This window comes from Lonchura striata, chromosome 2 (assembly GCF_046129695.1).
Source record: "Lonchura striata isolate bLonStr1 chromosome 2, bLonStr1.mat, whole genome shotgun sequence".
Classification (NCBI taxonomy): domain Eukaryota; kingdom Metazoa; phylum Chordata; class Aves; order Passeriformes; family Estrildidae; genus Lonchura; species Lonchura striata.
Genome location: NC_134604.1, coordinates 2,814,155 through 2,835,142, shown reverse-complemented (window position 1 = coordinate 2,835,142; position 20,988 = coordinate 2,814,155). Strand labels below are relative to the sequence as shown.

Here is a 20,988-nt window from a genome sequence, read left to right as displayed (position 1 = left end):
ATCAGAATGACCAACTTTTATAATTTTTATATATAGAATACTAGATGAAGAGAGGTCTCCCCTGGGTTCCCTGCCATTTCTGGGTCTTCAGGGTGTTCCAGTGGCTGCTTTGGGTGCTAACACCCCTTGGCAGGACAGTAATATCTGCCATGCAAAGGTGGATCCTGGGGCTGCATCCACCACTGCTTTTGAGCAGGGGAGTGACAACATATCTGTGTTTCCTTTTCACAGCAAGCCATGGACATCTTGGGATTTGTGCCTGATGAGAAGGCTGGTTCCTACAAGCTCACAGGTGCCATCATGCACTTTGGGAATATGAAATTCAAGCAAAGACCTCGAGAGGAGCAGGCAGAGGCTGATGGCACTGAAAGTAAGAAAAACACCTAAAATTACTCCTCAGCTCTTCAAAAGTCTGGCATGTACCAGGCACTGTGCTGAGGAAGCAGCTCCCTGTTTGCTTTAGTCTTGCACACTGTGGCTGTATTTGTAACAGGCTTATTCAGTGGTGGGTAACCTTACTCAGCAGGAGATGAGCATAGCCAGACCAACAGGATCAAATTCCATGTTTGAGACCATTTACACAAAATGGCTGGGAAATCCCGGTGCCTTAACTTTCTCTGTCACGACTTCAGGTCCTGCTTCTTTATTTTCTCTTGCACCTGAAATTGTCTATAACCAGTGTGGGAAGATGTTTTTTTTTTCCTAAACCTGAAGAGCTTCTTAACTGAGATTATTGTAGCAACTGGGGTATAAAGTAGTCAGACAACCTACCATAATAGAGAGTACAGGCATGCCTACCACAAATCATTAAGAGAACAAGGCCTTTATCCAGTTTGTCTTTTGAAGTGAATGTACTCCAAAATGTAGACGTTTAAAGACAATTGAAACCTTATTTCTCCTGACCAGGTGCTGACAAAGCTGCCTACCTGATGGGAATCAACTCCTCTGATTTGATTAAGGGTTTGTTGCACCCTAGGGTGAAAGTTGGCAATGAGTATGTGACCAAAGGTCAAAGTGTTGAACAGGTAAGGAGATGCTTTCACGATATTTGGATACATGTCCTGAGAGCCTAGAGGATTTGCTCATAACATCTCAGAGAGACAGACAGCTGCTAGAAAAATTAACACAAGCCTCTAGTACCTGTTCTCATTTTATATGCCCAAACGTGGGGAAATACATGGTGAAAGTGAGGGAAACTGGGGAAGAGCCTGACAAAGGAATACTGTCCAGCACAACTGTTGATAGAATTGCTTTTCTGATGTGTTAGTAGCAGTCACTCCAGGAAATCAGGTGCAGTTAAAACCACATGGGGATTGATAGCTAATTCTGGATGAGAATAGTTACCTAGAAGATTTGAGCCATGGATTATTTATTCACTCATCGCTCATTCATTATTCATGTAGTTTTAATCTCTGTGTGACCTCAATCAGTTTAAGGCAATATCCATTTAAAGTTACCTCCTAATTTAAGGGAAAAGGAGTCCTTGGTTTGCTATGCTGCAGCAATACTGTAGAAGATGCTGCAGCATTTTGGTTACAATAAAAGTTGCTGTTTGAAGACAGCCTGTGGTAAAAAAAAAAACCACTCAGAAAGTAAAAAAACCACTGCAGATAGGTTTTCTGATGATGCAGATAAGCACAGGCTACAGAAGAGATTTAAGGCAAACTTTTCCTATTGCCTGCTCATGTCATAGCATCCCTCAAAAATTAGAAGGAAATGTCAATGAACAACTTGAGCATAAACCTCCACCCTGTTCTGGCAGTAGCTCTGGACATCATAGCTGACTTCTGGCCTGTGAATTTCTGCTACCTTATTTCCACAGAAATATACTGTGTCGCCCTGATTCTTAAGATTTTCTAAAGCCTTCTAAGTTTACATTCTGTTAGAAAACTTTCCCCCACATTTTCTATAAACAACGTATTGTTTTGCATTCCTTTGTGGGGGTGGAGGAAGTTGATGTACTGGTGGTTTGTCCAATGTCACTGGAGAGGTGGCCCATTCACTCTCCAACCCACTGTCACCTTTGGAAAAGTATAAAAGTTGGAGTCAGAAAATAAACCTTCTTCTTTTTTACCTTGCCATCACAGTGGCTCGTGTTGTGCTTTCTCGTGTCCTATAGAGACAATACTGGATTAAAACATTTGGAACTTGCTGTCCAGCTGTTTCCCAAAATATTCTTAGTGAGCACTTTACCATACATGTTAGTAGACATCCATATATTTAGCAGTGATTTGAAGGAAATTAAGCAGAGATAATAGGAGAAACTGTGTTATATTAACTATGTCTTGGTGATTATACGAAGCACTGGGAAATTTCATTTAAATTGTAAACAGACATTGAAATAGTCTACTGAACCAAAATCTTTGTGTTCCACGGTAAATTTTGTTTCACTGCAGTATTCTAAAACATGTATTTTAGGTTCTGTATGCTGTGGGGGCCTTATCTAAGGCAGTGTACGATCGAATGTTCAAATGGCTGGTGGTCCGTATCAACAAGACCTTGGACACTAAGCTGCCAAGACAGTTCTTCATTGGAGTCCTGGATATTGCTGGGTTTGAAATCTTTGATGTGAGTATTAATGTGTGAGGACTGGGTGGAAGGATATAAAAGATGCCAAGAGATAGCTCTTGGTTGGGTGTTTCTCTTTATAAATGAACAGAAAGCAAAGTGCTGAGAAAGCCATAAGGCAAATAATGTGTATGATTTTACTTTTTTTTTTCCCCCATGAATAGATATAAAAACCATTTGGCTGGACGTGCCAATAGCTCCTGGGAACAATATCTCATATGCTTTGGGCTGTAAACAGTTTCCTTCTTGCTGTTCCATTAAGTAAACTGCAATGCAAATGCTTATTTTTTCTCTCTTTCTGCAGTTTAACAGCTTTGAGCAGCTGTGCATCAATTACACTAATGAGAAACTGCAACAGTTTTTCAATCATCACATGTTTGTCCTGGAGCAAGAAGAGTATAAGAAGGAAGGCATTGAGTGGGTATTCATTGACTTTGGCATGGACCTGCAGGCCTGCATTGATCTAATTGAGAAGGTATGTGCATGCCAAGGAGTATTCAGTGAATTGGTTTTATTCACAATGCTCTTTTGGATGTGTCCTCATGGTAGGATAAACAGCATGACAAGTTTCTTGCCTGTCTACCTGCAATACAGAATCAAAAGAAAATCAGCATTTGTGGCCACTCAGCTTTACCTTTGGAATTCTGCCTTAAAGAGCCAACAGCAGCCAACAAGCTGTAACTGGTAATTTGTATGGCTGTGTCTTCCCTGGCTTGCACTTTTCTAATTCTCTGTTCCTGCTGTTCCTCTATTTAGTCTGCACCACATATGCTTGACATCAAACTCATCAGCTTTTCAGGGCAAATGCACTGTTTCAGTCTTGTGCCCTGTATGCCTCCTGTGAGGCTCCTTTTTCTCACATTATATGCTGATGTGCAAAGTCCTTTGTGCTCTTTCTATCTTGGAAAGGAAAGAAATCTTTACCACTTCCCCAGCATGGGATATCCCTTTCCTTTTCCCTTTTTTGGGAGTATAATATGGTCCTGGTAGGGACAGCTTTCCTCTGCTGTATAACCTGTCTTTGTATCTCTTTCTGCCATGTTTTATGGCACAGCATCTAACCCTGCTGATCTGTGAGGAAACATGAAATTTTGCATCTTGCATTAGCAGGAAATTTGTAACAGCAGTTGAAAGTCTGATTATTAAGTGGTCTTCTATTTTTGATCACTTTCTTGTCCAAGGGCAGGATATCTGTGCATGATCCTAATCCCTCAAAACCAATCTGCCCAGTGCTACAAGGTTCATTCATCTCTTCCAGAGACATGAATGAAAAAATCTAGTTGGTCCAGCTGCCCTGAAAGATAAATCAAACTCTTTCTGGAAGCCATCATAAAGGCTCCTAAGGCAGAAATGACATACTGAACAGTCAAAGGTGACATACTGTATAGTCAACGGGGTGGTTACTATTTTAACAGAATAGTCAAAAACTTCCTACTCAGGTTGAGAAGAAATTTTGCAGACTTAACATTCCATCAGATAAAACTGACAGGCTGCATAGCCACTGAAAGCAGGTAGCCTAAACATTTCCCAACAAAGATGCTCTTTAAATCCACAGCCACTGGGAATCCTGTCTATCCTTGAGGAGGAGTGCATGTTCCCAAAAGCTACAGATATGACATTCAAATCCAAACTCTATGACAACCATCTTGGCAAGTCACCCAACTTACAGAAGCCCAGGCCTGATAAGAAAAGGAAATATGAAGCTCACTTTGAACTCCTTCATTATGCTGGTGCAGTAAGTTCCTCTGCTGACAGGCAGAGTTTGTATCAGAGGTCTTCCAGGTGGGGTTTGGCTGTAGCTCACAACAAGGGAGGGTGGGAAGGATGAAGAGGGGAAGAAAGGGAAGGTGAGGAGTAAAAACAAATATCTACTCTCTCTGCACAAGTGTTGCAGCAGAGCAAGATGCCACCACACTCAGGGACATCTGCTCTTTAGATGCACAAATAGAATGAAATAAACTGAGGAGGGCTAATAGTACTTCTGCTGGAAGTCTGCCTTGCTTTGCCTTTATCACTTTTCTTCCAATCTGAGTAAGACTAGTAATTAAGACTAGCAGCAGTATCTAACTTTTCACCTTGGTTTCCTGGAAAAATGAACTAATTTTTGCTTTAACTCAAGGGACTGTTAAAAAAAAGAAAAAAAGAAAGATACAACTTTTTACTCATTTTAGGACCAGTGTGTCAAAACAGCAAAAGGAAGTGTGGTTAGCTTTGATGTGGTGATTCAGTTTACAGTTTCACTGGTGATGAGGTGAACAAGAACATAATCCAGTACTGTGATACCTGAGCCAAAACTTGTCCAGTTTTGAAGTTCAGTTTTCAGACCAGATAGGCAGAAATAATTTGAGAGGGTCACAGGAATTTTTAAATCAAATTACAATTCATAAGAAGTCTCAGCATAGCAAAGCAGGAATTTACCTGATGCTGTTAATTTCAAATTATAATTGAGCATTAAGATAATTTTGTAATTATTAAAAGAAATAATGCTGATCTTGGTGCTTATCTGCAGTTCTTAATGCATTCAGCAGAGAAAATTAGAATTTCTATTCCCTTATGGTACTGATAATAGAACATATTGTCCCACTAAACAGAGCTGCAGCGAAGTCCTGGAGTTAGTTTTAATCATTAAGACTATTAGAAAACCCAAATTATTCCAGTGTAGCATGCTATTTTGAAGTTAAATTATTACTTGTGTCATTTTATACTAGAGTACTTTTTAATAAGGTTCCTGGGACACCAATGCCACATGGTATTTCTAAAGATAACCACATGGATTCCATGAGAAGATGTAGGGACCAGATAGTTTGGAAGGGGTGTGTGGGATTCACTTGGTAATTATTAGGAAGAGAGGTCTGGGAATTAGGAAGCAGAGAACTGGAGGGGAAGTGATGAAAACCAGGGCAGCTGGTACTGCTCTGGGCACAGCTCTTCACAAAAACTCATTGGCTGCAAGCTGAACTGCAAAGAACTGCTCTGAAGGGGAACATTGGCAACCTCAGGTTTGTTTTCCATGCCTTGCTGTAGGTTCCCTACAACATCATTGGGTGGCTTGAGAAGAACAAGGACCCGCTGAATGAAACCGTAGTAGGAATTTTCCAGAAATCATCCAACAAACTCCTGGCAAGCTTGTTTGAAAGCTACATTGGTGCTGACAGTGGTAAGCAGAACCAGCTCACGTGGGCTTCCTCTGGGGTTTGGGATGCGTGCTTGGGAATGAATTTCAGAAACTCAGCAACTCTCTCAACTGCAATTCCTCAATGCTAGATGGGGCAGTGACTAATTATTTGAATGTGCACAGCAGCTGTAGGAGTTTGCCAGTTATAGGAATGTCTTGCTTTGAAAAGACAGGAGTCTGTGAAGGAAGGCAGGAGCCTCCTGTGAAATGGAAAAGGTAAACCCCCTCCCTCTGAATTACCACAATTTTAAAAAAGGCTCTCAGGCAAAGACTTGGGAATGGGAATAACAGTTCTTTACTAGGAGAAAAACGAAATTAAAAAAATAATAATAAAAAAATGTAACTAGTACAAACAAAACTAGTGATGTAGTCAGAAACCTGGCACCCTGAGGAGTCAGGGTGTTGGTAGTAGTCCAGTCAAATGGTGGCTGCTCCTCCTGGAGTGGCAGATGAAATGCTCCTGGAGTGGTGATCTCTAGAAGGGTGGAGTTTTCTCTGAAGGTCTGGTAGAAGTTGGACCTGGTCTTCTTCTGGGAATTCAGCAGAGAAGAAGCTGCTCCTCTGGGAATCCAGCAAAGGGCTGCCCTGGTGTCCCAAAAAATGCTGATTTTATGCAGGTAGGGGTGCTTGGCTCCTCCCTCTGGGTAGAACATCTCACAATGGGCTGATGTAACTTTACCAGTCACACAGTGAGTATTCAATGGTCCATTAACAGAAGATATCTCCCTGGAGGGAGACATTGTTCTTGGAAGAGATAAGAAAACTGCCCCACCTCCAACAGATGGCAATAGAATACATGCTTATCTTACAAGCCAGGACAAGGAAGGAGACCATTAACTCAGCTAGGTTGAAAGTATAGTTCCTCTGAGCAACTGTGGCAAGGAAAGCTGTGGTGTGAATAATCCAGTGGGAATCTGAGTATGCAAGTGCTCAGACATGCAGCCAAGTGCTGCACAAAAGATTGTGTCATAAATGCCAATGGAAAAGAACAGCTCTGGTTTCTCATGCTGTAGTATTCCTTGCTTGAAATAAATAAGAAATACCAAGTTTAAGGGAGAGTTTTGAAATATTTTATTGGATTAGTGTCAAGCTCACACAGAAGGTACTGGAACACCATCCTACATTGGTCGCAGCAAGAAGGCTTTGCCAATATATATTCCTTTTTACTTGCTGCTGGATTTTTTTTTTTTAATTTGACAATGTACATTATACTAATGTATATCTTGCAAATCCTTGCAAGTCACTAACTGCCTATTTGCCTGTGGCTATTCCTGTCTATCCAAATATTACCTTGCTTTTCTTTGGTGTCCTGGAGAAAGGAACAGTCAGTCCAGATTAGCCTTTTCCACCCTCAGCAGTATCACCTTCTGAGGGTGAAAAGGCTGTGGATAATTGCATCAAGCACATTTCACTCTTCACTTTTCCTTTTATGTTGACAGGTGACACAATGACAGATCTCCTGGGAATGATCTAATGGCCCACTGCTTAAGCTGCAGCAGCTACTGTACATTTTTGGGTCATGTCAGGAACCTGTGAAACTTTGTAAAGGTCTTGTCAGAAACTAGCATTCCTTGGGAGGATCTGAGTGATTTTGACTCCAAAGCTTTAAGCAAAATTCAGGGGATGCAAATTATCTAATTTTAAAATATTTATTTCCCTCTATTCTAGACAAATCTTATTTGCACAAGTTCAGTGTCTGCATAGCAGAGAATCAGTTTCTATACAGTACAATGTGCAGTACAAATTTTCTGTAAGCATTATTTTTCTTTAAGTTTTTCTTTTTCTACATCATCTCACCCTATGGAGCTTTTAATGAACTACAAATTACTTTTGTTAAAAGTTTTTTTCTGCCATATTCATATTTATGGGCTTTTCTGCATAAGAAATGACGCAGTATAGATCTGAAATGCAAATGCAATCCAGAAAGTTTACAGTGGTCTTTGACAAAATTCCTAACTATGGACAGAGAGCTGCAAATGTGTGATGTATCATACATGATTTTCAGACTGTCTTGTATAAAATTTGAGCAATCAGAGCCTTTTAGTCAAATAGAGGAGCACTATTAAAATGGTCTATTTTCCACACTCTGCCTGCACCCCTTACTGAGATACAGATTGTTTTATGCTTCTTTTTTCCTCCTTAGGTGACCAGGGTGGAGAAAAGAAACGCAAGAAAGGTGCTTCTTTCCAAACTGTGTCCTCATTGCACAAGGTTTGCTGCCTCTCCACATCTGGCAGTTTGAGTTAAGACAATGCATTGAAGAAGAATGTTAAGGGCTGTAATGGACAGGAAAAAATTCCAAGATTGAAATTTGACTTGTGGACATGGTTATTGACCTTGGCTATGGAAATACACTGCTATTAAAATTGCATGCCAGGGGTTGCTCCATTTCATCATCTTGGAGCAGTCAGGACAATGTTATTTTTTTTTTACTGTGTTTGAGAAAGTTTCACAAAATGGAGCCGACAACCTGTATCACTTATTTTGTTGCTTACAGCTTCATGCTTGTCTTTGGAACAGGAACTGATTACAAGTAATTTGCAAGTCCCTATCTGATTACTGCTTGTAATTGGATCCTGGGGTTAGAGCAGACATGGAAAACAAAAGTTGTTGGATGAAGTGGCATAAAGGTTCTTTTTTCCTCAGTTATTCCCTTCTTCTGGGACTGGCATGTGCTCGGGGTGGAAGCTGTCATTAGGATCATGCCTGAGGAAAAATGGGGCTAATTACCTTTTTTTTAACCATTACTATAATTTCTATGGATAACATCAAAAAAGCTGTAATTAGATAAACCTCAGGTTGGGAAGGATGTAGTTACCCACAAGTCATGCTATTTTTTCTTGTTTGGAGATACTCCCCATGAAGGGAAATTACAGGAAATGGAGATTTATATCTTACCAGCTAGAGAGGCATAAAGGTGGCTGGAAGAGCACTCAGACAATAATTAATAAGCCACAGATAGAAGCCCACTTTCCAGCACATGAGCAGCTGTTAGTACCCAGCTCGGGTTGTTTGTTGTCCTGACTGGCATATGAGGAACTTGCAGTTTAGAAAAATGAGCTTATTAAATTAATAACCAGCAAACCAAAGAAATAATGATTGGAATTCCGCTAAGCCACTAAAGCTAATCATGTTTTTAATGTGTCTGTTCTAGGAAAATTTAAATAAGCTGATGACTAACCTGAAATCTACAGCCCCTCACTTTGTGCGATGCATTATCCCAAATGAATCAAAAACTCCAGGTATGAAAAAGACAACAGTCTTAGACTTTTAGAATGTTTAACTCTGTCATTTTATTATTTACTTCTGAGTCACCAGATTGTACTTAAATACTGTCTGTGCTTTTTACCTTATCCAATCACGTTATTCTCTCAGGAGATGAAATCTCACATTTGGCAATTTCCTTGAAGAAATGAAGATGAAGCCCTGTGGAGAAACTCCTTTTAATGTAGCCTTGTTTTCCCCCTGCAGGCGAAATGGATGCATTCCTTGTTTTGCATCAGCTCCGCTGTAACGGTGTCCTGGAAGGCATCCGCATTTGCAGGAAGGGTTTCCCAAACAGGGTGCTTTATGCTGACTTCAAACAAAGGTAATGCACAGCTAGGATTGTTTCCTCTTCCATTCAAATCTACCTTCCAGCTTGCCTGGCATGGAAGGCAGAATTCTGCTCTTCCTTGTGTCTGTGTAGATACAAAGCAGACTACCCTGGGTGTTTTGGTTTGGGTTTTTTAAGTTTTTGGGGGAAGAGGAAAAAAAAACCCTAAAGTGGAATCTAAGCCAATTTTACACATTTTTCATTTGTTTTTAACAGGTACCGCATCCTGAATCCAGGAGCAATCCCAGAGGATAAGTTTGTGGATAGCAGAAAAGCTGCTGAAAAACTGATGGCATCTTTAGATGTTGACCATACCCAATATCGTTTTGGACACACCAAGGTAACTGGAAGAGACTTTCATTGCTCATGTAAAGAGAAAAGTGATAGATCTGGTATTTAATTTGCAGAATAGGACGTAGTGATTTTTGGTGGTGGTGTTTAATGGAGATTTAATAATCGAAGAAACCAGCAAAATAGCAGCAAATGTTCTAAGCTGTGCTAGAGAAAATTCAACTCTCTAGCTCAAGCTCCCACAGAGTTTTTATTAGAGGAACTCTACAGGCAGACACAGCACCAGCTGATGCTCCATGCCCCCCCAGCAAAACAACAGCTTATTTAGTATAATATAGGTACATTCAAACACAGATGGACCACAAGATCAGCTACATCTTTTGAGATGAGGCCGTGTGGAATTCTCACATGATCCCATTAGCAGGGATTTCTGGGAGTCAGGAGTTGTGGTTCAACTAACCTACTTGGAACCCTGCCACAGCTGAAAGGTATTGTGGTGATAAAGTAGCTTGGCCTATTCAAAATTGGGGAGATGAAACCCAGTTTTAAAACAACTCTGGAACTGTACAATGAAGTCCCTTAGGCAAGTAGTATTTGGCCCTCTCTACTCCCCTAGGTTATAACGTGTCAATAAGGATACGGGGTGAACCATCTCAGCAAGGTCATTGTAGCTCTAAGTCCTTCTTTGTTGGTGAACTGACATCTGTGCATGTTCCAGGTGTTCTTCAAGGCTGGTCTCTTGGGCCATCTAGAAGAAATGAGGGATGAAAGACTTGCTAAAATCTTAACGATGATCCAGGCAAGAGCGCGTGGCAGATTGATGCGGATTGAGTTTCAGAAGATAGTGGAGCGCAGGTATGGAGGCACCCTCTTAAATCTTAGCAGATAATAGTAATTACCATTTAATTATAAGTTGAATAGAGCCATTAATTGCAGTCCCTAAGGCTACAGATAACCCTAAATTAAAATCTTTAAGTGTATGTGTGATAAAAATAATAGCAACTGTATATTAGTTGCCTGCAGCTTTGGTGAAAATGAGATTTGGAAATTTTTTGTGTCTCTGAAAATAAAGAGATCTGGAGGAAGTTTCTTGTATCACTTGGAAATTAGTAAAGGTTCCTAATATTGCTCAGAAAAAAACTATTAAACTGACTGAGAATGAAAACAAAACCCCTCACTTTTTCAATTCAGGCTAAGATTTAGGGAGTTTTGTTTGTTTTCTCTTAAACCAGGGACGCCCTTCTTGTAATTCAGTGGAACATCCGTGCCTTTATGGCTGTCAAGAACTGGCCTTGGATGAAGCTTTTCTTTAAGATCAAGCCTCTCCTGAAGACTGCAGAAACTGAAAAGGAGATGGCCAATATGAAGGAAGAATTCCTGAAACTGAAGGAGGCTCTGGAAAAATCTGAAGCCCGGAGAAAGGAACTTGAGGAAAAGCAAGTCTCTTTAGTTCAGGAAAAAAATGATTTGCTCCTCCAGCTCCAAGCTGTAAGTAGACGCATAGATTTCTACACTTATTAGATGTTCTTTGAAACTCAAAGGTTCACAGACTAGAGTGTTAGTGGAATTTAATAAAAATAAGCTGTTGATCTTGTCAGAGCCTTGCCAAAATTTGGAGTGGATAGAAGTTCTCATGTTTTGGCATATAACTAGGTGGGCTAACAATGCAAATCTTAACAGATTCTGTTTAAGGCAATGTTCACAGCAGTAACACATGCAAGTAGTCTCATATGTGGCCATCCACGTATGCTCACCACTATCTCATTCTGCTTTTTAATGACTTGTCTTCTGAAATCGAGAGTAGGAAATTTTCCTTGTGCTTTGTTGCTTTGTATCAGGCTCCCTGACCAGTTACAGGCTAGGGGACAAGTGAGGGAGAAAAAAGGCCAGGCAGTCATTGCTGTCCTCTCCCTTGTGCCACACCAGGAGCAAGACACCCTGGCAGATGCCGAGGAACGTTGCGACTTGTTGATTAAATCAAAGATTCAGCTGGAGGCCAAAGTCAAAGAGCTGACAGAGAGGGTTGAGGATGAGGAAGAGATGAATTCTGAGCTGACTTCTAAGAAGAGAAAATTGGAAGATGAGTGCTCCGAGCTCAAGAAGGATATTGATGATCTTGAAATAACACTTGCAAAAGTAGAGAAAGAGAAACATGCTACTGAAAACAAGGTACATTCAGAACTTCACCGTGTATTCAAAAGAGGTTTGGCATGGATTACCTTTATATGAAGTGCTACTGGTCTTCTGATGGTTTTACACTCTTTGTTAACACAGGCCACCCTGAAGGGTCAGTAGATACACTAATTTGACTTTATGAGGTGAAAATAAATACCTCTAAGCCTAAGTTTCCTTTTTTTTTTTTTTTTTTTTAAGTGAGTCTTACTGTGATTCAGCTAAAGAATTGTACTTATTTGTGGCATTTTTAAGTAAACAATCTTCTGCTGTAACCATGAATTCCTCCAGATCTCCTCCTTAAAGCCTACAAATGTAAAAAGCTCATCTCCTACGCCTCCCAGAGGGATTCAGATGCTGGAGTCCACCAATGGGAGTGACTCTGAAAAGAATTTAGTATGTTTGAAAAAATGTATTACCCCCACATCAAAAACTGGCAGATTCCCTTGATGACAATTTAACTCAAAAAACCATGAGGTGCTGGAAGGGGAGATCCCTTTCTTTGTCTAGTTTTCCTGCTTACAATTTCAGACCAGATAATCATTTGAGACATGTTATGATAATCGCTTCCTTCAAAGTCTTACAAACACATCTTCCTTTCTCACACAGGTCAAAAATCTGACAGAAGAAATGGCAACACTTGATGAGAATATCAGCAAACTTACTAAGGAGAAAAAGTCCTTGCAGGAATCTCATCAGCAAGTTCTAGATGACCTACAAGCAGAAGAGGACAAGGTCAACACACTGAGCAAAGCTAAAGTGAAACTGGAACAGCAAGTGGATGATGTAAGCTGGCTCTTCCTTTATGTTTCACAAGACTCATTTGACCACCACTTACAGTGGACCTTCCATGAGCCTGAAAGGTTGCAAAACTTTGAAAAATATTCCTCTCCTTTTAGACATGTACTCCTTGTACTGTCTGTAAAAGGTATAATTACAGGAACACCACAAAATATTTATTTGTGTTCAGCCTTTCAAAGGTTTGCAATAACAAGGGAAAATCCTCCCAACTCACACTTGCAGTGTAGTTGACATGAAGTCAAACAGAATTTTGCCACTAAGGGAACTGTAATGCTTGCACAAATGTAAAGCATGGACTAACCCTTTTATTCTAATTCCATAGCCCATTTGCCCACGGGCTGCTGGAAAATAAACCCTGTAAACTAGGATGCTTGTGCTTAAGTGCCTCTGCTTCATAGCTCACTAGAACTCAGCACAGGACTGGGCACTGCCTACATCTGACTGTTGTAAACCACCTGTGTTCAATATATTTATTAAGTGACTTTGCTCCTAAAGCTCGAGGGATCACTGGAACAAGAGAAGAAAGTGAGGATGGATCTAGAAAGGGCAAAACGCAAATTGGAAGGGGATTTGAAGCTGACCCAAGAGAGTGTCATGGACTTGGAAAATGATAAACTGCAGATGGAAGAAAAGCTGAAAAAGTAAGAAGTTGATTCTGTTGTACCAAATAAAGCAGCACAGTTAAAGTGTCATTTAAGAGCCTTCAGGTGTGTCATCCTGCTCTGATGGTGGCTGAAAGAAAATTCCATTATGAAAATGTATAGCCAAGGAGGGAGGCAAAATAACTCTTATGTACAAGACACCTGAAACATTAGAATTCATTAAACTTTCCTACATTAAAAAAACAACCCAGAAACTTACTGATTCCATTGCTTAGAGGAGAAAGCTGAAGAAATTCTATAAAGTTGTTAATCCTAACTAACTGTGGTAGTATTGTTAGGAGACCTGACTGTTAAATATGTTTTTCCATTGAGTCTGAAAATAGCGTTGCTTTTGTATGACACAAAGAAGCAAAAATATAATTGCACAAATGCATGCAGAGGCTTGACTTGGAAACTGCTGCTCAGAGGAAAATGTGTTTTCATGCAAATTGCAATACATTTGAATTGTTTTCATTTTTAGATATGTTAGAAGTTTTATTGTACAACTCTTTAAAAATTTAAAAATCCTAACTTGATGTTTCAAGGCAAATTGTCACAGTAGGATCTTCCTTTCTGTGCCAGGAAAGAATTTGAAATGAGCCAGCTGAATTCCAAGATAGAAGATGAACAAGCTATAGTGATGCAGCTGCAGAAGAAGATCAAGGAGCTTCAGGTCAGCTTGCTTTTTTATTGTATATCTTAGGACAAGTTTCTCTTTGTGCCTCACTGAAAGACCTTGCAGAAACTTTTCATGGCTAGCTGCAGCTCCTCTTTGAGACACAAAGTGCTACATCTCCGTAGCTTCCCAGCAGATCCCTTTTTTCCCTCAGGATGGCTGCTCTATAATGTTTCCTCCCAGCAGCAGGACAGATGACCACAGGATGCTAGTGGCAAGACAGAAAGGCTCTGGCGTTTTAAGTAAATAATATTGTTCCAAACCATGGAAGTGAGGGTAGTTAGTGGAGAGGGGTTCAGCAGTGATAAGCATGGATTTGTAATGTAGACAAAAGGTTAAAACAAACAGGAAATTTTCAACAGAAATGAAAAGGCCAAGGAAATTCAACACAGTCCAAACACAATATCTGGACCCAAAAACAACAGCTCCACATTTTTTGTTAATAAAGAATATTTGTATAACTTGGATGTAAAGTGCAGATTGGTGAAAAGAATCTTTTAATAAGAAAGACTGTTTCCAAAAAATATTAATTATCCAGGCAGTTCTATACACTGCTTAAACCTGTCTTAATGCTCCTAGAGAGAAATTATTCCAGTCGTGGAAGTCTTAAAATGAGAATTTGTTGCTGTAACTCCTATTAGCATGTGACTCCTCACATGTATTTCAGCTGAATGTCAAACCTGTGAACATAAGTTCAATACACTGTGTTATGAACTAAAAAAAATAAAATTTAAACTTTTGGGGAATGTTGTTAACAATGAATGTATAAAAAGGGATGTTGTTTATACAAGTAACAAGTTATAATTGGAAATGTGTATAACAGTGTGTGGTGCAGGGTTGGATGTTGCGGGTACAAAGTAAGGTGATTAGTTGTATTAGAACTTAATCATGTTGTGCATACCTAAAAGGGGAGTGGAACCAGGGAGGAGATGCCAATCTTTTTTGTTACTTTAAAGTTTTCCTTGTAAGCCTGTCCATAACACACTGGACCTATATGTCTTGAATTAGAACTTGCAAGCAAGATGTGACTCTCTGACTCACCATCATTACTGTAGCTCAGGATCTGATTTACAGGCACAAATGGGCAAATCCATTAACTGCTGAGCTTCTGCAGCGAGGTAAAATGTGGGCTGGCGGAGGGTTTAGCAGTTTGTAAGGTGCCTCATGGTCTTCTGACGGGAATCATTGTAACAATGACCCAAAAGTGTCCGTGTTTCTCTGGCAGGCTCGGATCGAGGAGCTAGAAGAGGAGCTGGAAGCAGAAAGAGCCGCTCGAGCCAAGGTGGAAAAGCAGAGATCGGATCTGGCCCGGGAGCTGGAGGAGCTGAGCGAGCGGCTGGAGGAGGCGGGGGGAGCCACGGCCGCCCAGCTGGAGATGAACAAGAAGCGCGAGGCCGAGTTCCTGAAGCTGCGGCGGGACCTGGAGGAGGCCACGCTGCACTACGAGGCCACGGCCGCCACGCTGAGGAAGAAGCACGCGGACAGCGTGGCCGAGATGGGCGAGCAGCTGGACAACCTGCAGAGGGTCAAGCAGAAGCTGGAGAAGGAGAAAAGCGAGCTGAAGATGGAAGTGGATGATCTGTCGTCCAACATGGAGCAGATGGTCAAGGGAAAGGTAAGGGTCCCGAGGCTTCCCAAACCCTCCAAAAGTCATGGGCAGCTAAGGCTGGTCTGAAGGTTTCTCAGGACACCTTCTGAAGTGCTCTAGAAGGTGGTGTCTTGTACCATGTCTCCCTTACCCAGCTGGTGGTGCAACCCTTCTTCTCTAGAGATGGGACAGCAATTAAGATGGCTTGTCTGAACACAGGGTGCATCCTTAGTCCCAGGCATATTGTTTATCCACGTATCTCAGGGCACAAAAACGTGTCAAGTACATTGGGCTCCTCCTGGCTGGTGACAGCTGGCGTGATGCCATCCCATTCAGGATATCTCTCACCCTAAGCAGAGTCCTTTCAGATCCTTGGTTCACAGTTTTGATCCATGTTAGCACGGAGTGTAAAGCAAAGGCTTGCATGATCACGCTGTATTTTCACTTCCTACAGCTGAATTGTGGATTTTGTTTCCTGAGTAGATAATCTCAGTAGCTTTCAGAGCACTCAAAATAGATTTCTTTCAGTGCAAGTGAGGAAAAGAAATGTCAGTATTCTCAGAGTTAGAAAGCTGTCATCAAACCCAATTTATAATAAATAGCAATTAAAGCAGAATCAGTAGAGCAATTTTCATTGGAGGTGATTTTCCCATCTAGCAATTATGAAGTGGCTATGCCTGCACTTCTTAGGCACTGACTGCTGCTGAAGCTCTTGCAGAGCCTTTTTACACTGTTGCTTATATCCAGAACAGAGTTCAGGGAAAACAAACAGGGAAGGTGGTCTGATGGGGGAGTCCCATATCCTGGGATCATGGACATGGGGCTGCTCTTCCCTGCTTTACTGCTGTGATAACTTGTGTCTTTGCTATCTGCCATTCCTCTGAAAGACAAACACACAAAAAAAATGATACATTTTGAAGGCTAGAGCTTTCAAATGTTTATCTGGAGCTTACAACTTGCTTTGTCTTTTTTCCTGATTCCCATTAGGCCAATGCAGAGAAGCTTTGTCGCACTTACGAAGACCATCTGAACGAGACAAAAACAAAACTGGAGGAAATGACTCGCCTCATGAATGACCTCACGACTCAGAAGACTAAACTCCAGAGTGAGAATGGTATGTGCATGTTCTGCCCAGTGTTTCCCAGGAATTTTTCAGGGGCACCTCTGCACTGCATCAGCGAGATGTGTTCTGCAGTGCATCTGCTCTGAAGGTGGCAGGGTTGGAGTTGCTGAATGGAGCAATAGATTTGTGTCTTTTGACATTTCTGACTTCAGTATGCTTATAACCTTGGTGGGGACACCTTGCCTTGGACTGGCTTTTAAAACAAACCCATACCCATATTTATCAGCATGCAGTGATATCATCTCATGAGCCAAAACGGATGTGCCAGCTCAGAACCCAGGATGGGCTGGGCTGCCTAGGTGCCTGTTGTTTCAGGAACAAGGATATGTGCATCTAGAAATACTGGAGGGAAAAAGGAATTGGGGCTGTGTGCATCCCACCTTCCTCAGGCTGACCTTGAGCATTGCACCCTAGAAGATGTTCACGTATCCTCTAAATACAACATATCCTCTAACTTCTTGCTACCTTTCTGGCCAGAGCAGTATTATTTAATTTCTGCTTTCTCATCAGATACCACTGTTCTGTGTGTTTTTAAAGACATATTTTTTATTTACTGTTAGTTGTAACTTCTGTGTCTCCTGTAAGACTGTGATTTTCACCCTGCAGTGGCACAGTTCCTGTGCCCAATGAAGTTTGGCATAAGAAACAAAAGTTTTCCTTATATTTCCTAATTCATCTGTCCTGTATGCTGGTCATTGCAAAGTTCCCAGGGTGCTTTGCTGCCCCCTGAAAAGAATTCTGTGGAAAAGCAATATAAAATAGTGAAAAAAAGTGAAACCAGCTACAACTGCCCATGAAAGTAAGCATCAGTTTAGTCTGATCCAAAAACTGAAGTAAAATTAATAAATCAAGCTATTGGCAATATAAAAAGACCCCAAATGACCAAACAAGAAAGCTCAAGTCATTAAATTCACCCAAAAAAAAAAAAAAAAAAAAAAAAGAAAATCTAAGAAAAACTATCCTGATGAAGTATCTGATGGTTACAACTTTGGAAGAAGTTTCACAACAGGTCAATCACAATCACTGTGAGTTCTTTCCCTCAGCAGAATTGGACAGGTGGAACTATGATTTTTGACTGCAACTTTGTCATTTCATCATCTTGCTGTTTTTTTTTTTTTTGTTTGCTTATTTGTCAAATATTGTGGCAGGTGAGTTTACTAGACAACTTGAAGAGAAGGAGTCACTGATAAGTCAGCTGTCCCGGGGAAAAACATCCTTTACTCAACAGATTGAAGAACTTAAGAGACAGCTTGAAGAGGAAACCAAGGTAATTCTTCATCTGTGTCCCATTCTTTGGAATGGTGAAAAGTGTTCATGTTCAATTGTAGCCTAGATAAAAGCTAAAATGAGACGTAGGCATGACAATGATTCCTACTAATTGTGCTGATATAAATTCTTGCCCCTGACTGAGGCAAGTCACAAGAGAAGATTTTGGGAAAAATCACCGGCTAAATAAATCATAAATACTAAATGAAACACCCTGCAGGATAGCCAAAATTTCAGATCTTACATCTTAAAATTTTGGGTTGTTTCTCCAAAATTGTTAAATTAACCTCAGTCTTGATAGCTTCCTCCTCGTGTCACCAGTTAGGGATGACTTCAATTTTCACCTCACTTGACCTGGACTGTCAAAGACAGAGGCAAAAAGGAAAAAAGAAGCTTAAGCTTCCATTTGAATTTCTAGGGGCTGTTTGTTTTGGTTTTGCTGTAGGTAACCTTGCAGTATTGTGGCCTTTCTGTCCCTGCAGTCCAAAAATGCCCTGGCTCACGCGCTGCAAGCAGCCAGGCACGACTGTGATCTCCTGCGGGAGCAGTACGAGGAGGAGCAGGAAGCCAAGGCAGAGCTGCAGAGGGCTCTCTCCAAGGGCAATGCAGAGGTGGCCCAGTGGAGAACAAAGTATGAGACTGATGCCATTCAGAGAACTGAGGAGCTGGAAGATGCCAAGTGAGTTACGTGGGCTTCACTTGACTGGCAGAGCTGTGCTCACCAGGTCTTTTTGTGTGCTAAGGGTTATAAACTTCCCTAGCTGGAAAGTCCCTCTGACACAATGCTGTAATTTGGGGCAGAAATATTGATCTGCCCAAGCAATAAGAAGAACAGAAGGACTTCTGTTCTTCTTATTGCTTGGGCAGATCAATGTTTCTGCTGCGTGCCTGTCTCTGGAGCAGTGGTTGCAGATACGGGGGTTTATTTGAGAACTAACAAAATTAGATAGTCCTGCTTAATTACATCACATTCTCTTACTTTGCCCCAGCCCAGTACTATTTTTCCTTGGTCTTGACTTCCCTTTCCCACTGGGAGATGATGGCTGCCCTGGGAAAGCAGGGCAGAAACTCATGTTGGTTCACACTGTACAGCTGCTCCCAGTTACAAGCTCAGGTTCCTGGGCAAGGTCTCTGAACATCTCCAACTTCTGCCTCTGCACATCTGTGATCTGCAGGATCTTACCACACTTTCAGCATATTTTCTTAATGTAATATCTCCACAATCCTCTTTCTAGGCTGTCCTTTCTTTCCAGCACCTCTTCTTGCCAGGACTCCCTGTTTTGCCAATCTAAATAGTCTATGAACAAAAGCCCAGGGCATGACCAGCTTCCTAGCTGCTGCTTGTCTCATATCTCTTAACTGGAGGAAAAGGACACTGTCATTTAGAGCAGGTCTTATAAAAAATTTACAACCAGCCCATACTGGTTGCAGCTAGTAAGTAGCTAGCTGATGCCTGAGAGTTCAGAAGTTCAATTTCAAACATGCACAGACACACAACAAAATGTTTTGCCACGTACCACTATTCATAATTTAAGCTATTTTTTCCCATCATAGCCCCTTCTCTCTAGAGGCTCAACTTCCCTCTCAGTTCCTCTTTCCCTTGCCCATCCTCATCCTCACCTCTTCCCTCTTCTCCCTGTAAGAACTGATTTCCTGAGTTATTGCTTTGGTGTCAGTTTTTCTGGATAACACGGCCGCAGTGACACGTGGTCTTTTCACTGTTAGGAAGAAGCTCGCTGCTCGCCTGCAAGAGGCTGAGGAAGCAATTGAGGCAGCCAATGCCAAGTGCTCCTCTCTGGAAAAGACCAAGCACAGGCTGCAGAATGAGCTGGAAGACATGATGATTGACCTGGAGAAGGCCAACTCAGCAGCTGCCTCACTGGACAAGAAGCAGCGTGGTTTTGACAAGATCATCAGTGACTGGAAGCAGAAGTATGAGGAGTCACAGGCAGAGCTGGAGGCTTCCCAGAAGGAGGCCCGTGGCCTCAGCACTGAGCTCTTCAAGCTGAAGAATGCCTATGAGGAGACACTGGACCACCTGGAGACTTTGAAAAGGGAAAACAAGAACCTCCAAGGTAGGTTTCATTCAGGTCCTGAAGCCAGTGCAAGAGCCACATCAGCAGATGGCTGGAGGGGATGCAGGTGACCTGCAGCAGCTGTGGGGAAAGATGTTTGTCTCATCCTGAGATGAGCTTTCTGATGTCATTTGAGACACTGAATGCTGCCAGTGAATGTTTTGCACATGGAGACTGGTATGACCAGAGCAGAGGCTTCCCTTTGCCCCTCTGCCAATGAAACCCACTGGCAGAGGAAGCAGTCCCAAGGGAGGAACAAGAAAGATGAGAGAGGTGCATTGGATGAAGTCTAAACAGCAGAGCATGGTGTTCCTAGCCTGCAGGTCACAAATAAAAACTAAATCACTAATAGCCACTTCAAAAAGCATTCACAAGAAAAGCTGTGCCTTCAAGTTGTCCAGGTAAAACCTCTTGCTGTAGGTGAAAGTAAGGCAGGCCTCTTGTACAGAGGATCCCTTGAGGTAGCAGCTTGAGGCATGGGTTCTCTACTCACACTCCATTAATCCAGACATCCAGAGATGTTCCAAAATCTCTGTTTGCTAAATCCATCCATCCTCTTTTCTTTCAGAGGAGATTTCTGATCTCACCAATCAGATTAGTGAAGGAAACAAGAGCCTCCATGAAATAGAAAAAATCAAGAAGCAGGTTGAGCAAGAGAAGTCGGAAGTTCAGCTGGCTCTGGAAGAAGCAGAGGTAAGGAAAGAATGCTCAAGGGAAAAGGAAAGAGGGTGTCTTTATCAGGATTTTCCATCATTTTCATCTGCCCTACTTTACCAGAGCATGTCTTCCTTCCACAGCTCTGGGATGTAGAGAATGATTATGAGCTCTGTCAAAAAGCTTCCCTTGCTAGGAAGGGAAGAATACATCAGTTCTTGAGGGATCTAAGGGGCACAGTTTACTTTCCTGGACTGTGTGGAATGGCTTTCTAAAACTCAGTGGTATTAGGAACTAACAAAAGTAAAGTGGTGAGGTATTTTACTTTATATGGGAAAGAAATGGGTTAATGCAGATTTTCTC

General features: G+C 41.5%; 1 protein-coding gene across 1 annotated transcript in view; it reads left to right on the top strand.

Annotated features, from left to right (window-relative positions):
• The window catches only part of MYH15 (myosin heavy chain 15), a 44,497-nt gene that overhangs the window by 12,620 nt on the left and 10,889 nt on the right, over positions 1 to 20,988 (top strand). The window contains exons 12-33 of the mRNA XM_021542409.3: positions 232 to 370; positions 907 to 1,025; positions 2,419 to 2,568; positions 2,873 to 3,043; positions 4,124 to 4,303; positions 5,593 to 5,725; positions 7,887 to 7,954; positions 8,898 to 8,985; positions 9,215 to 9,332; positions 9,555 to 9,678; positions 10,348 to 10,484; positions 10,862 to 11,117; positions 11,556 to 11,798; positions 12,411 to 12,587; positions 13,098 to 13,243; positions 13,826 to 13,916; positions 15,145 to 15,534; positions 16,495 to 16,621; positions 17,779 to 17,897; positions 18,379 to 18,575; positions 19,622 to 19,971; positions 20,540 to 20,664. Coding sequence (XP_021398084.3) covers positions 232 to 370; positions 907 to 1,025; positions 2,419 to 2,568; positions 2,873 to 3,043; positions 4,124 to 4,303; positions 5,593 to 5,725; positions 7,887 to 7,954; positions 8,898 to 8,985; positions 9,215 to 9,332; positions 9,555 to 9,678; positions 10,348 to 10,484; positions 10,862 to 11,117; positions 11,556 to 11,798; positions 12,411 to 12,587; positions 13,098 to 13,243; positions 13,826 to 13,916; positions 15,145 to 15,534; positions 16,495 to 16,621; positions 17,779 to 17,897; positions 18,379 to 18,575; positions 19,622 to 19,971; positions 20,540 to 20,664 — 3,648 coding nt within the window. The remainder of the gene's footprint in view (positions 1 to 231; positions 371 to 906; positions 1,026 to 2,418; positions 2,569 to 2,872; positions 3,044 to 4,123; positions 4,304 to 5,592; positions 5,726 to 7,886; positions 7,955 to 8,897; positions 8,986 to 9,214; positions 9,333 to 9,554; positions 9,679 to 10,347; positions 10,485 to 10,861; positions 11,118 to 11,555; positions 11,799 to 12,410; positions 12,588 to 13,097; positions 13,244 to 13,825; positions 13,917 to 15,144; positions 15,535 to 16,494; positions 16,622 to 17,778; positions 17,898 to 18,378; positions 18,576 to 19,621; positions 19,972 to 20,539; positions 20,665 to 20,988) is intronic.